A 16,331-nucleotide genomic window follows, 5' to 3' on the forward strand; every position below is an offset into this window, starting at 1 on the left:
TATCATCCTTGTAAATCTATTTTACACCTTCTCCAAAGCCTCTGTATCCTTTTTATAATATGGAGACCAGAACTACTGACAGTGCTCCAAGTTTGGTCTAACCCATACAAGTTTAACATAGCTTATCTGCTTTTCAGTTCTATCCCTCTAGAAATTAACCCCAGTGCTTTGTTTGTGCCTAGTCTCTGACTGTATCTGGCACTGCGCTAGACTGTGTCTCGTACTGCACACACCTGCAGATCGGCCTATATATTGTCCCAGCAACACCCACACTGAAAGCTGGGTTCACACTTACGTTTGCACGCGTTGGTGTTCCGTCCTTCAGCTGGTCTCCAGGGCAGCTCATTATAAAAGTCGTCACACTTCTCGCAGTTTAACCCATTGGTGTTGTGATTGCACACACATCTGCCGTGAACCTGCCACAGGACAGGAAACAGTCACTCACACACCCAACCGTTAAAGACTCCAGGGTCAGCAGGGGGCACACCCCATCGCCAGGACGGTAAAAGATCGGAATTATTTAATAAACCGTTATCAATTATCTGAATTGATGCCCTCTGGTCTATTTCCTTATACCAGAAAGCATCCTAGTAGATCTGAATAACACACCCTCTAAAGCCTTAATAACCTCCCTATGGTGCGCACCCAGTACTTTAACCAATGTCTGGGCTTCAGTTTTATATCTGCTCATCATTACCTTTTTGTTTTTATATTCTTTCTCTCATGATAAAATCTAGAATTCCCTTCGTTTTGTTTTGTTAGTCTTATCAACCTGAGGCACTGCCTTAAAATGTGTATCCCCCCACTCCCTTTGCTCCATTATTGGCAGCCGTGCTTCCAGCCATTGAGGACCTAAGCTTTGGAATTCGCTCCGCAAACCTCTCTGCCTCTCTACTTCTCTCTCCCGCTTTAAGATGCTCCTTGAAACCCAACTCTTTGACCAAGCTCTTGGTCACCTGCCCTAATATCTTTTCATGTGGCTCAGTGCCAGATTTTGCCTTGGGACATTTTATGAAGTTAAAGACAATATACGTTGTTGTGTGTTGGAATCTGCTCAACTCTGCTTCTCTTGGACTTATTGTGCTTATCTTCCTTCCCTCCAATCTGACCCCTGGTACTTCACCCAAGTGATCATTCCCCACGCGTGACCCTAGACAGTTATCTCAATCCACTGTTTAAGAATCTCAAATGAATATTTGTGAAGGGATCGCTATACCATTCCTTCGATATCTCCTCGGATGCCGTCAATGGGGGCACACTCGCTGGCGTGCCCATAGCAAAAGCAGTTTCCTCGCACCACCAGCTCATACATGGCGTAGTAATACTTCTCTTTAATCTCGTGCCGTGAATCAAGCAAGTTATCTCCCAGGGTGTGCAACTTGGTGAAATTCACACGCAGGTTGGTAATCTTCAGTAAATCTTCAATAAGGAAAGGGTAAAGCAGTGAGAGACCCATATTTACAATACAAGAATATAACAACAAACAGCACAACAACATTAGAATTTAGAAAGAAAGAACTTGTATTTATATTGCTGCTTTCACAACCACCAGATATCCCAAAGGGCATCACAGCCAATGAAATATTTTTGAAGTGTAGTCACTGTTGTAATGTAGAAAATGCAGCAGCCAATTTGTGCACAGCGAGCTCCCACAAACAGCAATGAGATAAATTACCAGATAGTCTATTTTAGGTGTTGCTTGAGGGATAAATATTGGCCAGGACACCGGAGAGAACTCCCCTGCTCTTCGAAAACTGCTATGGGATCATTTACCCAAGAGGGCAGACGGGGCCTTGGTTTCATGTCTCATGCAAAAGACAGCACCTCCGACAGTGTAGCACTCCCTCAGTACTGCCCCTCTGACAGTGCAGCGCTCCCTCAGTACTGCCCCTCTGACAGTGCAGCGCTCCCTCAGTACTGTCCCTCTGACAGTGTGGCGCTCCCTCAGTACTGTCCCTCTGACAGTGCAGTGCTCCCTCAGTACTGCTCCTCTGACAGTGCAGCGCTCCCTCAGTACTGTCCCTCTGACAGTGCAGCGCTCCCTCAGTACTGCCCCTCTGACAGTGAAGCGCTCCCTCAGTACTGCCCCTCTGACAGTGCAGCGCTCCCTCAGTACTGCCCCTCTGACAGTGCAGCGCTCCCTCAGTACTGTCCCTCTGACAGTGCGGCGCTCCCTCAGTACTGTCCCTCTGACAGTGCGGCACTCCCTCAGTACTGCCCCTCTGACAGTACAGCGCTCCCTCAGTACTGTCCCTCTGACAGTGCGGCACTCCCTCAGTACTGCCCCTCCGACAGTGCAGCGTTGGGAGTGTTGGCCTGGATAATACAAGGCTGTGGGGAAAGAGCAGGGGGAGTGGGACTCATTGGATCGTTCTTTCAAAGAGCCAGCACAGGCACGACGGGCCAAATGGTCTCCTTCTGTGCTGTATTATTCTATGATAATGCAATACAGGAATTCCCAAATGCCCTTCCTGATTCAGGTCCTTAAACTGCTGCCCAATTTCTCATTCGATTTCCAGGGTGTCCTTTAAGATTTGTGCATAAATAGTAAATGGGTAGTCAAAAGGAAGGGTGGGACTGATTGGGGGCGAAAAGGAGATCTTCTTGTGAAGGCAGGGAGCATGGCTGAGGTATGAAATGAATACTTTGTATCTGTCTTTTCTAAAGAGGAGGATTCTCATAATGTCATAATAAAGGAGGTAGAAAAGATATTGGATAGGATAAAAATAGATAAAGAGGAGGTACAAAAAGGTAACAAAAAGTGAGTATGCAGGTACAGCAAGTAATCAGGAAGGCAAATGGATGTTGGCCTATATTGCAAGGGGAATAGAGTATGAAAGCAGAGAAGTCCTGCTACAGGGTATTGGTGAGGCCACACTTAGAATACTGCGTACAGTTTTGGTCTCCGTATTTAAGGAAGGATATACTTGCATTGGAGGCTGTTCAGGACAGTTCACGAGGTTGATTCCAGAGATAAGGGGTTTGACTTATGAGGAAAGGTTGAATAGGTTGGGCCTATATTCATTGGAGTTCAAAAGAATGAGAGATGATCTTATTGAAACTTATGAGATAATGAGGGGGCTCGACAAGGTGGATGCAGAGAGGATATTTCCATTCATAGGGGAAACTAAAACTAGGGCTGCCCATTTAAAACTGAGATGAGGATGAATTTCTTCTCTCAGAGGATTGTAAATTTATGGAATTCTCTGCCCCAGAGAGCTGCGGAGGCTGGGTCAGTGAATATATTTAAGGCGGAGATGGACAGATTTTTGAGCGATAAGGGAGTAAAGGGTTATGGGGAACGGGCAGGGAAGTGGAGCTGAGGCCATGATCAGATCAGCCATGATCTTATTGAATGACGGAGCAGGCTCGAGGGGCCAGATGGCCTACTCCAGCTCCTATTTCTTATGTTCTTATGTACTTAAAAGATTGCCAGTGCTCAAAGTAGAAAAGTCACCGGGTCTGGATGGAATGCATCCTGGGTTATTGAGGGCAGTAAGGGCGGAACTAAGAAATGGGAATTGTGCCAGAGGACTGGAGGATTGCCAATGTTACACCCCTGTTTAAAAAGGTTAAGAGGGATAAACCCAGCAACTACAGGCCAGTCAGCCCAACGTCAGTGGTGGGGAAACTTTGAGATAATAATGTGGGAGAAAATTAATTGGCATTAGGAAAAGTATGGGCTAATAAATTTAAATGAGCATGGACTTGTTAAAGGCAAATCGTGTTTGACTAACTTGATTGAGTTCTTTGATGAAGTAACGGAGAGCATTGAGGGTGGTGCAGTTGATGTGTATATGGACTTTCGAAAAGCGTTTGACAAAGTACCACAAAATAGCATTATTAGCAAAACTGAAAAAGGATTAAAGGGACAGTGGCAGCGTGGATAGGACATTGGCTTTGGGACAGAAAGCAGACAGTAGTGGTGAATGGTTGTTTTTCAGACTGGAGGGAAGTATATAGTGCTGTTCCCCAAGGGCTCGGTATTAGGATCATTGCTTTTTAATATATATATTAATGACCTGGACTATGGTATACAGGGCATAACTTCAGGTCTGCAGATGACACAAAGTTTGGAAACGTAGTAAACAGTGAGCAGGATAGTAACAGACTTCAGGAGGACACAGACAGACTGGTGAAATAGGCGGACAAGTGGCAGATGAAATTTAATACAGAGAAGTGTGAAGTGATACATTTTGGTAGGAAGAATAAGATGCAGCAATATAAACTAAATGGCACAATTGTAAAAGGGGTGCAGGAATAGAGAGACCCGGGGCTGCAGGAATAGAGAGAGCTGGGGGTGCAGGAATAGAGAGAGCTGGGGGTGCAGGAATAGAGAGAGCCGGGGGTGCAGGAATAGAGAGAGCTGGGGGTGCCGGAATAGAGAGACGCGGGGGTACAGGAATAGAGAGACCCGGGGGTGCAGGAATAGAGAGAGATGGGGGTGCAGGAATAGAGAGAGATGGGGGTGCAGGATTAGAGAGAGCTGGGGGTGCAGGAATAGAGAGAGCTGGGGGGTGCAGGAATAGAGAGACCCGGGTGTGCAGGAATAGAGAGAGCTGGGGGGTGCAGGAATAGAGAGACCCAGGGGTGCAGGAATAGAGAGAGCCGGGGGTACAGGAACAGAGAGACCCAGGGGTGCAGGAACAGAGAGAGCTGGGGGTTCAGGAATAGAGAGAGCGGGGTGCAGGAATAGAGAGAGCGGGGGTGCAGGAATAGAGAGAGCGGGGGTGCAGGAATAGAGAGAGCGGGGGTGTAGGAATAGAGAGAGCGGGGGTGCAGGAATAGAGAGAGCGGGGGTGTAGGAATAGAGAGAGCGGGGGTGTAGGAATAGAGAGAGCGGGGGTGCAGGAATAGAGAGCGGGGGTGCAGGAATAGAGAGAGCGGGGGTGCAGGAATAGAGAGCGGGGGTGCAGGAATAGAGAGAGCGGGGGTGCAGGAATAGAGAGAGCGGGGGTGCAGGAATAGAGAGCGGGGGTGTAGGAATAGAGAGAGCGGGGGTATAGGAATAGAGAGAGCGGGGGTGCAGGAATAGAGAGCGGGGGTGCAGGAATAGAGAGAGCGGGGGTGTAGGAATAGAGAGAGCGGGGGTGTAGGAATAGAGAGAGCGGGGGTGCAGGAATAGAGAGAGCGGGGGTGCAGGAATAGAGAGAGCGGGGGTGCAGGAATAGAGAGAGCGGGGGTGTAGGAATAGAGAGAGCGGGGGTGTAGGAATAGAGAGAGCGGGGGTGCAGGAATAGAGAGAGCGGGTGTACTGGAATAGAGAGAGCGGGGGTGCAGGAATAGAGAGAGCGGGGGGTACTGGAATAGAGAGAGCGGGGGTGCAGGAATAGAGAAAGCGGGGGTGCAGGATTAGAGAGAGCGGGGGTGCAGGAATAGCGAGAGCGAGGGGTACTGGAATAGAGAGGCCCGGGGATGCAGGAATAGAGAGAGCGGGGATACTGGAATAGAGAGACCCGGGGGTGCAGGAATAGAGCGAGCGGGGGGTACTGGAATAGAGAGAGCGGGGGTGCAGGAATAGAGCGAGCGGGGGGTACTGGAATAGAGAGAGCGGGGGTGCAGGAATAGAGCGAGCGGGGGGTACTGGAATAGAGAGAGCGAGGGTGCAGGAATAGAGAGAGACCCGGGGGTGCAGGAATAGAGAGAGCAGGGGGTACTGGAATATAGACAGCGGGGGTGCAGGAATAGAGAGACCCTGGGGTGCAGGAATAGCGAGAGCGGGGGGTACTGGAATAGAGAGAGCGGGGGTGCAGGAATAGAGAGACCCGGGGGTGCAGGAATAGAGAGAGCGGGGGTGCCGGAATAGAGAGAGCGGGGGTGCCGGAATAGAGAGCGGGGGTGCAGGAATAGAGAGAGCGGGTGTACTGGAATAGAGAGAGCGGGGGTGCAGGAATAGAGAGAGCGGGTGTACTGGAATAGAGAGAGCGGGGGTGCAGGAATAGAGAGAGCGGGGGGTACTGGAATAGAGAGAGCGGGGGGTGCAGGAATAGAGAGACCCGGGGGTGCAGGAATAGAGAGACCCGGGGGTACAGGAATAGAGAGAGCGGGGGCTACTGGAATAGAGAGGGCGGGGGCTACTGGAATAGAGAGAGCGGGGGGTACAGGAATAGAGAGAGCGGGGGTACAGGAATAGAGAGAGCGGGGGCTACTGGAATAGAGAGAGCGGGGGTACAGGAATAGAGAGAGCGGGTGTACTGGAATAGAGAGAGCGGGGGCTACTGGAATAGAGAGAGCGGGGGGTACTGGAATAGAGAGAGCGGGGGGTACTGGAATAGAGAGAGCAGGGGCTACTGGAATTGAGAGAGCGGGGGGTACTGGAATAGAGAGAGCGGGGGGTACTGGAATAGAGAGAGCGGGGGCTACTGGAATAGAGAGAGCGGGGGGTACTGGAATAGAGAGAGCGGGGGGTACTGGAATAGAGAGAGCGGGGGTTACTGGAATAGAGAGAGCGGGGGCTACTGGAATAGAGAGAGCGGGGGCTACTGGAATAGAGAGAGCGGGGGGTACTGGAATAGAGAGAGCGGGGGGTACTGGAATAGAGAGAGCGGGGGTGCAGGAATAGAGAGAGCGGGGGTTACTGGAATAGAGAGAGCGGGGGTGCAGGAATAGAGAGAGCGGGTGTACTGGAATAGAGAGAGCGGAGGTACAGGAATAGAGAGAGCGGGGGCTACTGGAATAGAGAGAGCGGGGGCTACTGGAATAGAGAGAGCGGGGGGTACTGGAATAGAGAGAGCGGGTGTACTGGAATAGAGAGAGCGGGGGTACAGGAATAGAGAGAGCGGGGGCTACTGGAATAGAGAGGGCGGGGGCTACTGGAATAGAGAGAGCGGGGGGTACTGGAATAGAGAGAGCGGGGGGTACTGGAATAGAGAGAGCGGGGGTGCAGGAATAGAGAGAGCGGGGGGTACTGGAATAGAGAGAGCGGGGGGTACTGGAATAGAGAGAGCGGGGGTTACTGGAATAGAGAGAGTGGGGGTTACTGGAATAGAGAGAGCGGGGGGTACTGGAATAGAGAGAGCAGGGGTGCAGGAATAGAGAGAGCGGGAATGCAGGAATAGAGAGAGCGGGGGTGCAGGAATAGAGAGAGCGGGAGTGCAGGAATAGAGAGAGCGTGGGGTGCACGTATACAGATTTTTGAAGGTGGCAGAACAAGTTGCGAAGGCTATGATTCATTCTGTGATTCTGTTACTTTGAAAGAAGGAAACCCTGACTCTAATGTATTAAAGTGAAACGACACAGCCAATAGCTTCAATACTGGGCCTCACAGCAAGCAAACAGGAAACTGTCAGCACATCGGCAGTCAGAGAAATTCTCTCCATAGCTGACCTCTTCCACTTTCTTTTTCTGAATGAAGAGAGTGGGTAAAAAGTCAGCACACACGGAAACATTTACTGGAAACTGGCCAACAACAGCACACCCTGGGATGGTCTGACAGTTGAGTGGGTGGGAGGGAAGCCGAGATGGATGTGTGCAAATGTGTTACACAGCACATACACTAACACTGACTGACTAATCAATCCCAAATTTAACATATTTTAGACCCAACATTTATTTTCCTACGAAGTGCAATCATTACTATTAAACACAAGAACCTGTGAAACGTGTCCTTCATGTTTCTATATACCACTAACATACTGGAGTTGAGTTACAAGTTAGTTTGTCCCCTTGTTGGTTCTACCTGTAGTTAGCATCTCTCTCCAGTGATTGGATGGGTAGGTAATAGTCAATGACAAGGCTAAACTCATAAGGTTATCAAACACTGGAGGCAATGTAGAAAGGGCAACAAAACTGATAGTCAACGTAAGGCTTTTAAGATAGGAAGAGAAGTTGATGGCTCTGGGATTGTTTACTTTGGAGAGAAGGCTTAGAGCAGAGATTATTCAATGATTCGAGATTCTTAAGGGCTTGGCACAAACTCGAATACCAGAGGGACTGTGCGCAGTCATTCAGAGAGCGGTGAACATGTGGAGTGGACTGCCCCGAGGGTGAGAGAAAATTTGAGAGAGAGCTGGACAGATCTTTGAAGGACTGGGTGATTGAGAGGGGTTAGGATACGATGGGCCGATTGGCCTCCTCCTATGTTGTAATTTTTCTATGATTTCTATGATTTTGAGGCTAGCCTAATGAACTGCACAGACTTGTCTGGTCTCAAGCACACCAGACAGGTCCGGTATCCAGTTGGAATCGGACTCCAGGGGTTAAGTTACGAGGAGAGAGTACACAAACTAGGGTTGTATTTCATGGAATTTAGATTAAAGGGTAACTTGATCGAAGTTTTCAGGATATTAAGGGGATCAGATAGGGACGATAGAGAGAAACTATTTCCGCTGGTTGGGAATTCTGGGACTAGGGGGCATAGTCTAAAAATTAGAACCAGACCTTTCAGGAGTGAAATTAGGAAACACTTCTACACACAAAGGGTGGTAGAAGTTTAGAACTCTCTTGCACAAGTGGCAGTTGATGCTAGATCAATTGTTAATTTAAAATTGGAGATTGATGGATTTTTATTCAGCAAAAGTATTAAGGGATATGGGCCAATGGCAGATATATGGAGTTAGGTCGCAGATCAACCATGATCTCATTGAATGGCGGAACGGGCTTGAGGGGCTGAATGGCCTACTCCTGCTCCTATATTCCCCCATTTAATGGAGCTCTCTCCCAATTGATACTGAGAGGTGTAGACGAACAGAGGGACTTTGGGATGCATGTCTACAGATCCCTGAAGATAGCAGGACAGGTAGATAAGTGGTAAAAGAAGGCATAAGGAATACTTGCCGTTATTATTCGAGACATAGAATATAAGAGCAGGGAGGTTATGTTTGAACTGTATAAAACACATGCACCTCTTCATTAACTTCTCCGTTCCCCCAGCCCCCCACCACTACTCCTCCATTGTAAAGAATGGGAATCTATAGATGGGACCTCGTGCCAGACGCAAGCTTTGATGGCAGAAGGTCACCACTCGTCTCCTTTAGGAACTGCCTTCTGACTGAGCTCTTCCTGTACCTGTAATTCTCCTCGCTTCAGGGCACTCGCTCACCCCGGGGTGCATGCCCATGGGTGCCAGCTGCCCTTCCATTACCTCCTGCAAGTGGGCATTCTTCATGTGTGAGGAACATGAGAAGAGTAGGCCATTCAGCCCCTTGAGCCTGTCCCGCCATTCTATTCCTCTGGCAGACTATTCACGTACTGATGAATCTCAATCCTGGATAGTGATCAAGGACAGGAACCCTGGCTGATTTTTCTCCCCTTCCGAAGCCAATTCTAGTTCCTACTGTCATCTTAGTGGAGACCAGCTAGCAAACTGAGGATAGAGTTTGGGACCTGACCTTCCTTGTGTGTGACCTCGAAAAGAAACAGTCAAAGACCTTGAATTGATAGCTCCCTCCATGCCCTCAGGATACCCCAAGCAATGAATTACTTTCGAAGGTCAGTCAATGCTGTTTCTGGGCCAGTTCTGCTGATACAATGCTTCACCTGGGAGGCACCATGAGCTGTCAGCACAGAACTTACTCTGGATCTCAGGACTGTAGGGGTCTTTAATGGAAATCGCTGGGTCCAGAACTCTGTAGATCACCTGCAAAGAAAGAAAACAACTTTAATCAGAATGTAAACTGTCAAGAACAAGTGAAAAGAAACAATTCAACTGCTTGTGTCAAAAACTGTTTTGACCAGGAGTGGGTCCTCTCATCCCGATCGGGATCAAACCTTCTCCTCGTGTAGTCTTTTCCCATGGAGCCTCTCGCCGTGGAACCCCCACTTCCCCTGGAACACCCGCTCCCCTCCTCCCCCCCCCCCCGAGGAACAGTTCTTGTCCTGTTTCTCTCTGATTTACGCTGTTTCAATAAGAGAGTAAGGAATACCCATGGAAAATTTTGCCCCAACTATTAAGAATAAAATGATTAAAAGTGAAAGTTAAATGCACTCCACAAATCGAGAGATTGGGCTGGATGTTGCAGAAGAAATAGCGTTGAGGCCAACGGTGCTTGGCCTTATTTAGGTGGATTTTGGACAGCAAGTTCCAGCGAGCACACATGCACAGTTAAATGCGTAAATCAGGAAGTTGCTGTCTGAGATGTCCTGCTTCTCCAGAGCCTGTCTGAGAATGCTATCTCGCTGAGAGACTCGCCATTGAAATACATGGAATGGCATGACGGTGCTGTACTTAACTTGATATATACTCATGGAACAGCAGAAAGAGTTTGGCCTTGTCTATTCCAATGTAAGTAGCTCTTTAATGGCGTGTTCAGGAGTGTGGACTGTCCCTGCAAGGGGGACAGGACCCCACTCTATGGCCAGCTCACTGTGGGTGGGTGCGATCCAGAGAAGAGGGACGATTTAAATTACGGCTTTCAGGTCCTCATGACTTTTACAGCCAATGGATTACTGTTGTAATGTGGGAAACAGGGCAGCCAATTTGCGCACAGCAGGCTTCCACAAACAACAATGTGTTAATGGCCAGATAATCTGTTTTAGGGATATTTGTTGAGCGATAAATATTGGCCTGGATATCAGGGAGAACTCCCCTGCTCTTCTTCCAATAGTGGCCGTGGGTTCTTTTACATCGACCCGAGAGCAGACATCAGTTTAACATCTCATCTGAAAGATAGCACCTCAGTAGTGACCCCTCCGACAGTGCAGCGCTCCCCCAGTACTGACCTCTCCGAGAGTGCAGCGCTTCCTCAGTACTATCTCTCCGACAGTGCGCCGCTCCCTCAGTACTGCCCCTCCGACAGTGCAGCACTCCCTCAGTACTGCCCCTCCGACAGTGCAGCGTTCCTCAGTACTGCCTCTCCGACAGTGCGGCACTCCCTCAGTACTGCCCCTCCAACAGTGCGGCGCTCCCTCAGTACTGCCCCTCCGATAGTGCGGCGCCCCCTCAGTGCTGCACTGGGAGTGTTGGCCTGGATTATGGGCTCAAGTTCCAAGAAGCGCATTGCACCAACTCACATCCCTGAACAAGTGTTTGTTTTGTCACTCACCTCTCCCTCGGTCGAAGGCTCAATGTCGGAGTAGCGTGATTCACAGATAACGTCATCCACCTTTCTCAGGGGCCCCCGAGACACGTTCGGGAAATCAGAGGCACAATCGTAGCTGAAGTACCGATAGACCTGCCACGTGCGGCCAAAGTCTGCTGAGCGCTCAATCAACAGGGCGGATGGTCTGAAGGTCTGTGGAGGGACGATGCCAATTACACGCTTTGCTCCTGCATGTATTTCCCTCTAAATTCCTCCTCACCTTTGCTATTGGTGCTAACTCTTACTGGGTGCTACAGGTGCCTACCAGTAACTCACCCAAGTGGCCGATCTTCATGTGGGATTCAAGGGAGTGTTGCCAGAATATTTAACTGTGGAGGCATCACAGTCAAACACAAGTGAGGGATGACATACTATTCGAATGTGGATGCATCACAATCAAAGCCGAGTGCATGTTGACAGAGTATTCTACTCTGGAGGCATCACAGTTGAACCCGATCTTGTCCTCATTTGATGGCATACACTTTGCATTCAGTGGGTGGGAGTGGGGCGGTGCCAGGTTTAATAGGACAGCAGGAACCCTGGCTTATTTTCCTGAGACCAGAGGTATTGAAGCCAACTTTAGTGTCCTTTCTCCTCCCCCAGTTGAGATCAGCCGATTCAGACCAGGGCTCACACTACACTGAGCCACTCTTGGGCAACACAAAGGATTTTCTCAAAGGATCTTCTCGGGATGTGGGCGTTGCTGGCAGGGCCGGCATTTATTGCCCGTCCCTATTCAACCCGAGAAGGTGGTGGTGAGCCGCCTTATCTTGAACCGCTGGTGGCGGTTTTGATACAACTGGAGGGCTTGTTTCTGAGAACTGGAGTTAACTATTGGCTCAGACCGGGTAAGGATGACAGGGGCCCTTCCCTAAAGGTTTATAACGACAATCCGACAGCTGCATGGCCATTTTTACTGAGCCCGATTTTGAGATGAAGGAATTGCCGTGGGCCTCCCGATCGAGGTTCCCTCCAGTTCGGCATTGACCTCGAGACCAACCAAAAAACCACTTGGCTCCACTCAGTCCCAGACAAAGCTCAGCTCCGGCTGACACACTGCAGGACACTACACGCAAGGCAGAGCAAGCTGGGATTGCTACTCATGAGCCGACCAAAATCCCAGCTGCTCAGTCGTAGCAGTTTCTCATTTCCTGATTTTTTCACTATGGTGGGATTTAATCTCACGTTCTTGGGATTACTGATCTAAAATACAAGCCCTACCTACCTATCCCCCCTCATGGGGGAATCTAGAACTGGGGAGCATACTCTCAGAATAAGGGACCGCCCATTTAAAACGGAGATGAGGAGAAATTTCTTCTCTCAGAGGGTCGTGAATCTGTGGAATTCTCTGCCCCAGAGAGCTGTGGAGGCTGGGTCATTGGATATAGTTAAGGTGGCAATGGACAGATTTTTGAAGGATTATGGGGAGCGGGCAGGGAAGTGGAGGTTGAGACCAGGATCAGATCAGCCATGATCTTATTGAATGGTGGAGCAGGCTCGAGAAGCTAAATGGCCAACTTCTTTCTTATGTTCTTATGCTCTTATTGGTTGTACCCTTGGCTTGTATTCAGATGGGGGTCTTACAGACATGAGTGAGTATTTTTTGCATTATTCATTCATGGGATCTGGGTGTCACTGGCAAGGCCGGCATTTTCTGCCCGTCGCTAGGCACCCTGAGAAGGTGGTAAGCCTTCTTGAATTGCGGGTACCCTGTAGCTGGTGTAATCCAGCTGGTGTCTCGCTAGGCCCACTTCAGAGGGCAGTGAACCCTGGCGTACTGCGCGCTTGCACACCTACCTTAAACGTCATGATGAGGTGGGTGAAGTGGAATTCAGCCTCTAGGTCCAGACGTAAGCGGACATTCGAAACACCTGCAGGAAAAAAAAATCCATCAACCACGGCAGGTCCAAGTGATCGGCCAGGAATGGGTGGGGAACTGCACCACACCGCACGGGTTATACACCGGGACCCGAGAATAGAACCGGCCTCGGCTAGGAAGCTCCACGGTGCTGGTGGGAGAGACCAATGAGCAACTAGTTCGGGACACTTCAATCCAGTCCACAGTCAAACCCACAGCACAAAATCACACCGAGCTACAGCGGGCCAAGGTGGTCATTGGGCAATGTCAGATGGGTGCAGTAAGGGGCATTCTTTAAAATTTGAGACAGTGGAGAGGTCAGAGAGCAGGCAACACAATCACACTCTATAAACCTGTCAATGATCTTTTATTATAATTGACAAAGATCCCACGTCGCATGCGACTGACATACTTAGAATTGGCACACGGGCAAAGTTTCTGTCACACTCACACCGGATTAGCTCAAATATCATACGACACAGGAACCTAATCGCCAATGAGCAGGAGACATCTTCAAAAAGTATGATCCTCCTCAGACATCTCTCGGCAAGAATGTCCTGGGGTTCAGGCAGTTCCCCACAGTCAGTATTGATCAGGTTCTGCTCTGGTCCAGAGGATATTGAACTGTGGTGGAGGTGGAGGTAGTGTCCGTGACACACTCCGCCCTTTATGGGTGGGTGTGTGACGGGCAGAGTATGTGTGAGGGGGGGGGGGGATGCAGTGTGAGGGCGGGGGGTTGTATGAGGGGCGGTGGGAGGGTAAGGGCAAGGGGGTGTGAGGGACGGGGCGTGTGTGAGGGGCGGGGGGGTGTGAGGGGCGGGGGGATGTGTGAGGGGCGGGATGTATGCGGCGGGGGGTTTGTGAGGGGCGGGGGGGATGTGAGGGGCGGTGGGGGTGTGAGGGGCGGGGGGGGGGGGGTGGTGTTTGAAGCAGGCCCCGAGGTGGTCAGATCTTCTCAAAACTAGATCTTACGAATGGCTACTTACAACTTGAACTAGATGAGGAGTCCAAGTCATGAATGACTATAAATACTTATCTCGGCCTATATCAATTTAATAGGCTACCGTTGGCATGTCTTCCACTCCCACTGTATTCCAAGGGGTGATGAACCAGATTTTGCAAGGTATTGAAGGGGTAGTATGTCAGAACTCATCGACCCAAAACGTTAACTCTGCTTTCTCTCCACAGGTGCTGCCTGACCTGCTGAGATTTCCAGCATTTTCTGTTTTTATTCCAGATTCTAGCATCTGCTTTTGTAACAGTAATGCTGATGCTATGTCTAGATTCCTTCTCCATCACAAGTTACACCCAATAGGGAAGAAGTGTTCTATTTTTCATACATTGATGAACTGCCAGTCACAGCTGAAGAGATTGGTAGAGCAACCAAATGTGACCCAGTTATGTCAAAGGTGTATGATTATATTGCAAATGGCTGGCCAAACCAGGTAGCAGAGAAAGATATTCAACCATTGTTCATTCATAGAAATGAATTACCAATCGATAAAGATTGCATCATGTGGGGTGCAAGAGTGGTTATACCAAATAAATTCCGGTCCAATTTATTAGGAGATCTTCATGACCAGCACCTGGGAATGTGCTTGGCCAAGAGTTTTGCATGCAGTTACTTATGGTAGCCAGGTCTGGATAAAGATATAGAGTACATCGTTAGTCAGTGTACTCATCATCATCATAGGCAGTCCCTTGAATCGCGGATGACTTGCTTCCACGCCAAAAAGTTCACAGGCGAAGGACCTAATATTCCAGGTCCCGAACTAAAACTATACCTGTGCATGGATTTTTTTTCAACGTGGCTTGACAGAGCTAGGTCTTGGTCCAGTGGCAAGGATTAACCAAGACGACTGGAGACCAACTCTGCTGCATGGACCTGGTGCGCACACATATCACGCTGCCCCTAGGCCCTCGGCTCTTCTGGGCCCCGAATTCACGCCTCTCCTGGGCCCTGATCACATCGCTCCACAATCACTCGCCGCTCCTGTGCCCCAACCTCACGGCTCCTGATGTACCTGCCTACGCTTCAATCAGCGACCTGGACCTTGGTGACATCCAATCCAGTCGCCCTCTTTGTTGCCGTCGCTCTCCTGCTCCAGCACATGCTGCTCCCTGGAGTGGTATCCCGCCACGCTGTCTGCGTGGCCCCTGGCCTGTGAGCACCATCAGAGCAGGGCGGGGAGCAGAAGGAGCAGCGTGGTGGCATGTCAATCAGTAAGCAAGAAACAACCATCAGTGCCATCACATCCATGGAAATGACCTTCCGGGGTATAGCAAAGGTTACATATCGATTTTGATGAGCTAGAAGGACAGCAATTGTTCATTGTGATTGATAACCATTCGAAGTGGGTCGAGGTGTTTCCAATGTGGAAAATAACAAGCAAAACATTCAACATTTTGCGAAGATTATTTTCTTCATTTGGCCTCCCAGAAGAGAGTATGGCTGATAATGGGCCACAATTTTGTTCAGAAGAATTTGCACAGTTCATAAGTAGAAATGGTGTGAAACATACCAAGGTTCCACCATACCACCATGCTTCAAATGGTGCAGCAGAGCATACAGTACAAATAGTAAAACATGCCCTCATCAAACAAATGTTCGATCCAAATCCAAAGAAATTCCAGTTATCGTTGGACCACAAACTGGCAAATTTTCGAATTACTTATCGTAATACTCCTCACACAACTACTGGTAGAACACCAGCAGAGTTGTTCCTCAAACGACAGCCACGAACCAGGTTCTCGTTGTTAAAGCCAAACTTGGCACAGTCAGTAGAAGAGAAACAATTAAGTCAGAAAGAGAATCATGATAGAGGTAGAGTGAGAGAAAGAAGTGTGAAATTGAATCAGAAGGTTAGAGAGAAGAACCATCACCATAAGTGGTTAAAGTGGTTACCAAGAAGAGTATGAAGATATGTGGTCCTTGCACATATTTGGTCAAGATGTTTGATCATGGACAGGTTAGGTTTGTTCACATTGATCATATTTTACCAACAGATGTGGAAGGAGTTGAAGGTTGGATTGATTCGATTATTTCTGACTCATAAGATAGTCTTATTACAAGTCGAGTACCAGTAGCAAATCCTACATCAGATGTATTAGAAACAAGTCCAAGAGAAAGTCAGAATTTAAGTGTGAGTCCGAGTCAGGCAGACAAACAATCTGAAGTTGTAGAGAGTTCAGATGTAAATCAAGGGTTGCCCTTGGAGGAAAATTTTCCTCAGGATCAGCCTAGAATGGGTCTTAAGTTCGACACCATGTTTGGAAGGTTCTGTTCAAGGGCGAAGGTATCCTCTTTGAAACAGAAAACAAGTGGTTAAGCTTGATTTGTAAATATGGCAAAATAAGTCCCAGCATGGCTTAAAGCAGCCCTGTGACACTCTCAGACACATCCCCTGTAGCCAGAATCAAAATTAGTAAAGGTGGAGAGTGTAATAACACAAGAG

The 16,331-nt window shown here is 49.0% G+C and overlaps 1 protein-coding gene across 2 annotated transcripts in view; it reads right to left on the minus strand.

The window, feature by feature from the left end:
• Nucleotides 1–16,331, minus strand: part of lamb2 (laminin, beta 2 (laminin S)) — a 143,114-nt gene that overhangs the window by 87,379 nt on the left and 39,404 nt on the right. For both annotated transcript variants that reach the window (XM_070895629.1, XM_070895628.1), the window contains exons 4-8: nucleotides 12,816–12,889; nucleotides 10,983–11,171; nucleotides 9,514–9,577; nucleotides 1,217–1,419; nucleotides 296–416 (exon numbers count right to left, since the gene is read on the minus strand). In XM_070895629.1, the coding sequence (XP_070751730.1) occupies nucleotides 296–416; nucleotides 1,217–1,419; nucleotides 9,514–9,577; nucleotides 10,983–11,171; nucleotides 12,816–12,889 (651 nt within the window). The remainder of the gene's footprint in view (nucleotides 1–295; nucleotides 417–1,216; nucleotides 1,420–9,513; nucleotides 9,578–10,982; nucleotides 11,172–12,815; nucleotides 12,890–16,331) is intronic.

The sequence above is a fragment of the Pristiophorus japonicus genome, chromosome 12 (genome assembly GCF_044704955.1).
Source record: "Pristiophorus japonicus isolate sPriJap1 chromosome 12, sPriJap1.hap1, whole genome shotgun sequence".
NCBI lineage: Eukaryota > Metazoa > Chordata > Chondrichthyes > Pristiophoridae > Pristiophorus > Pristiophorus japonicus.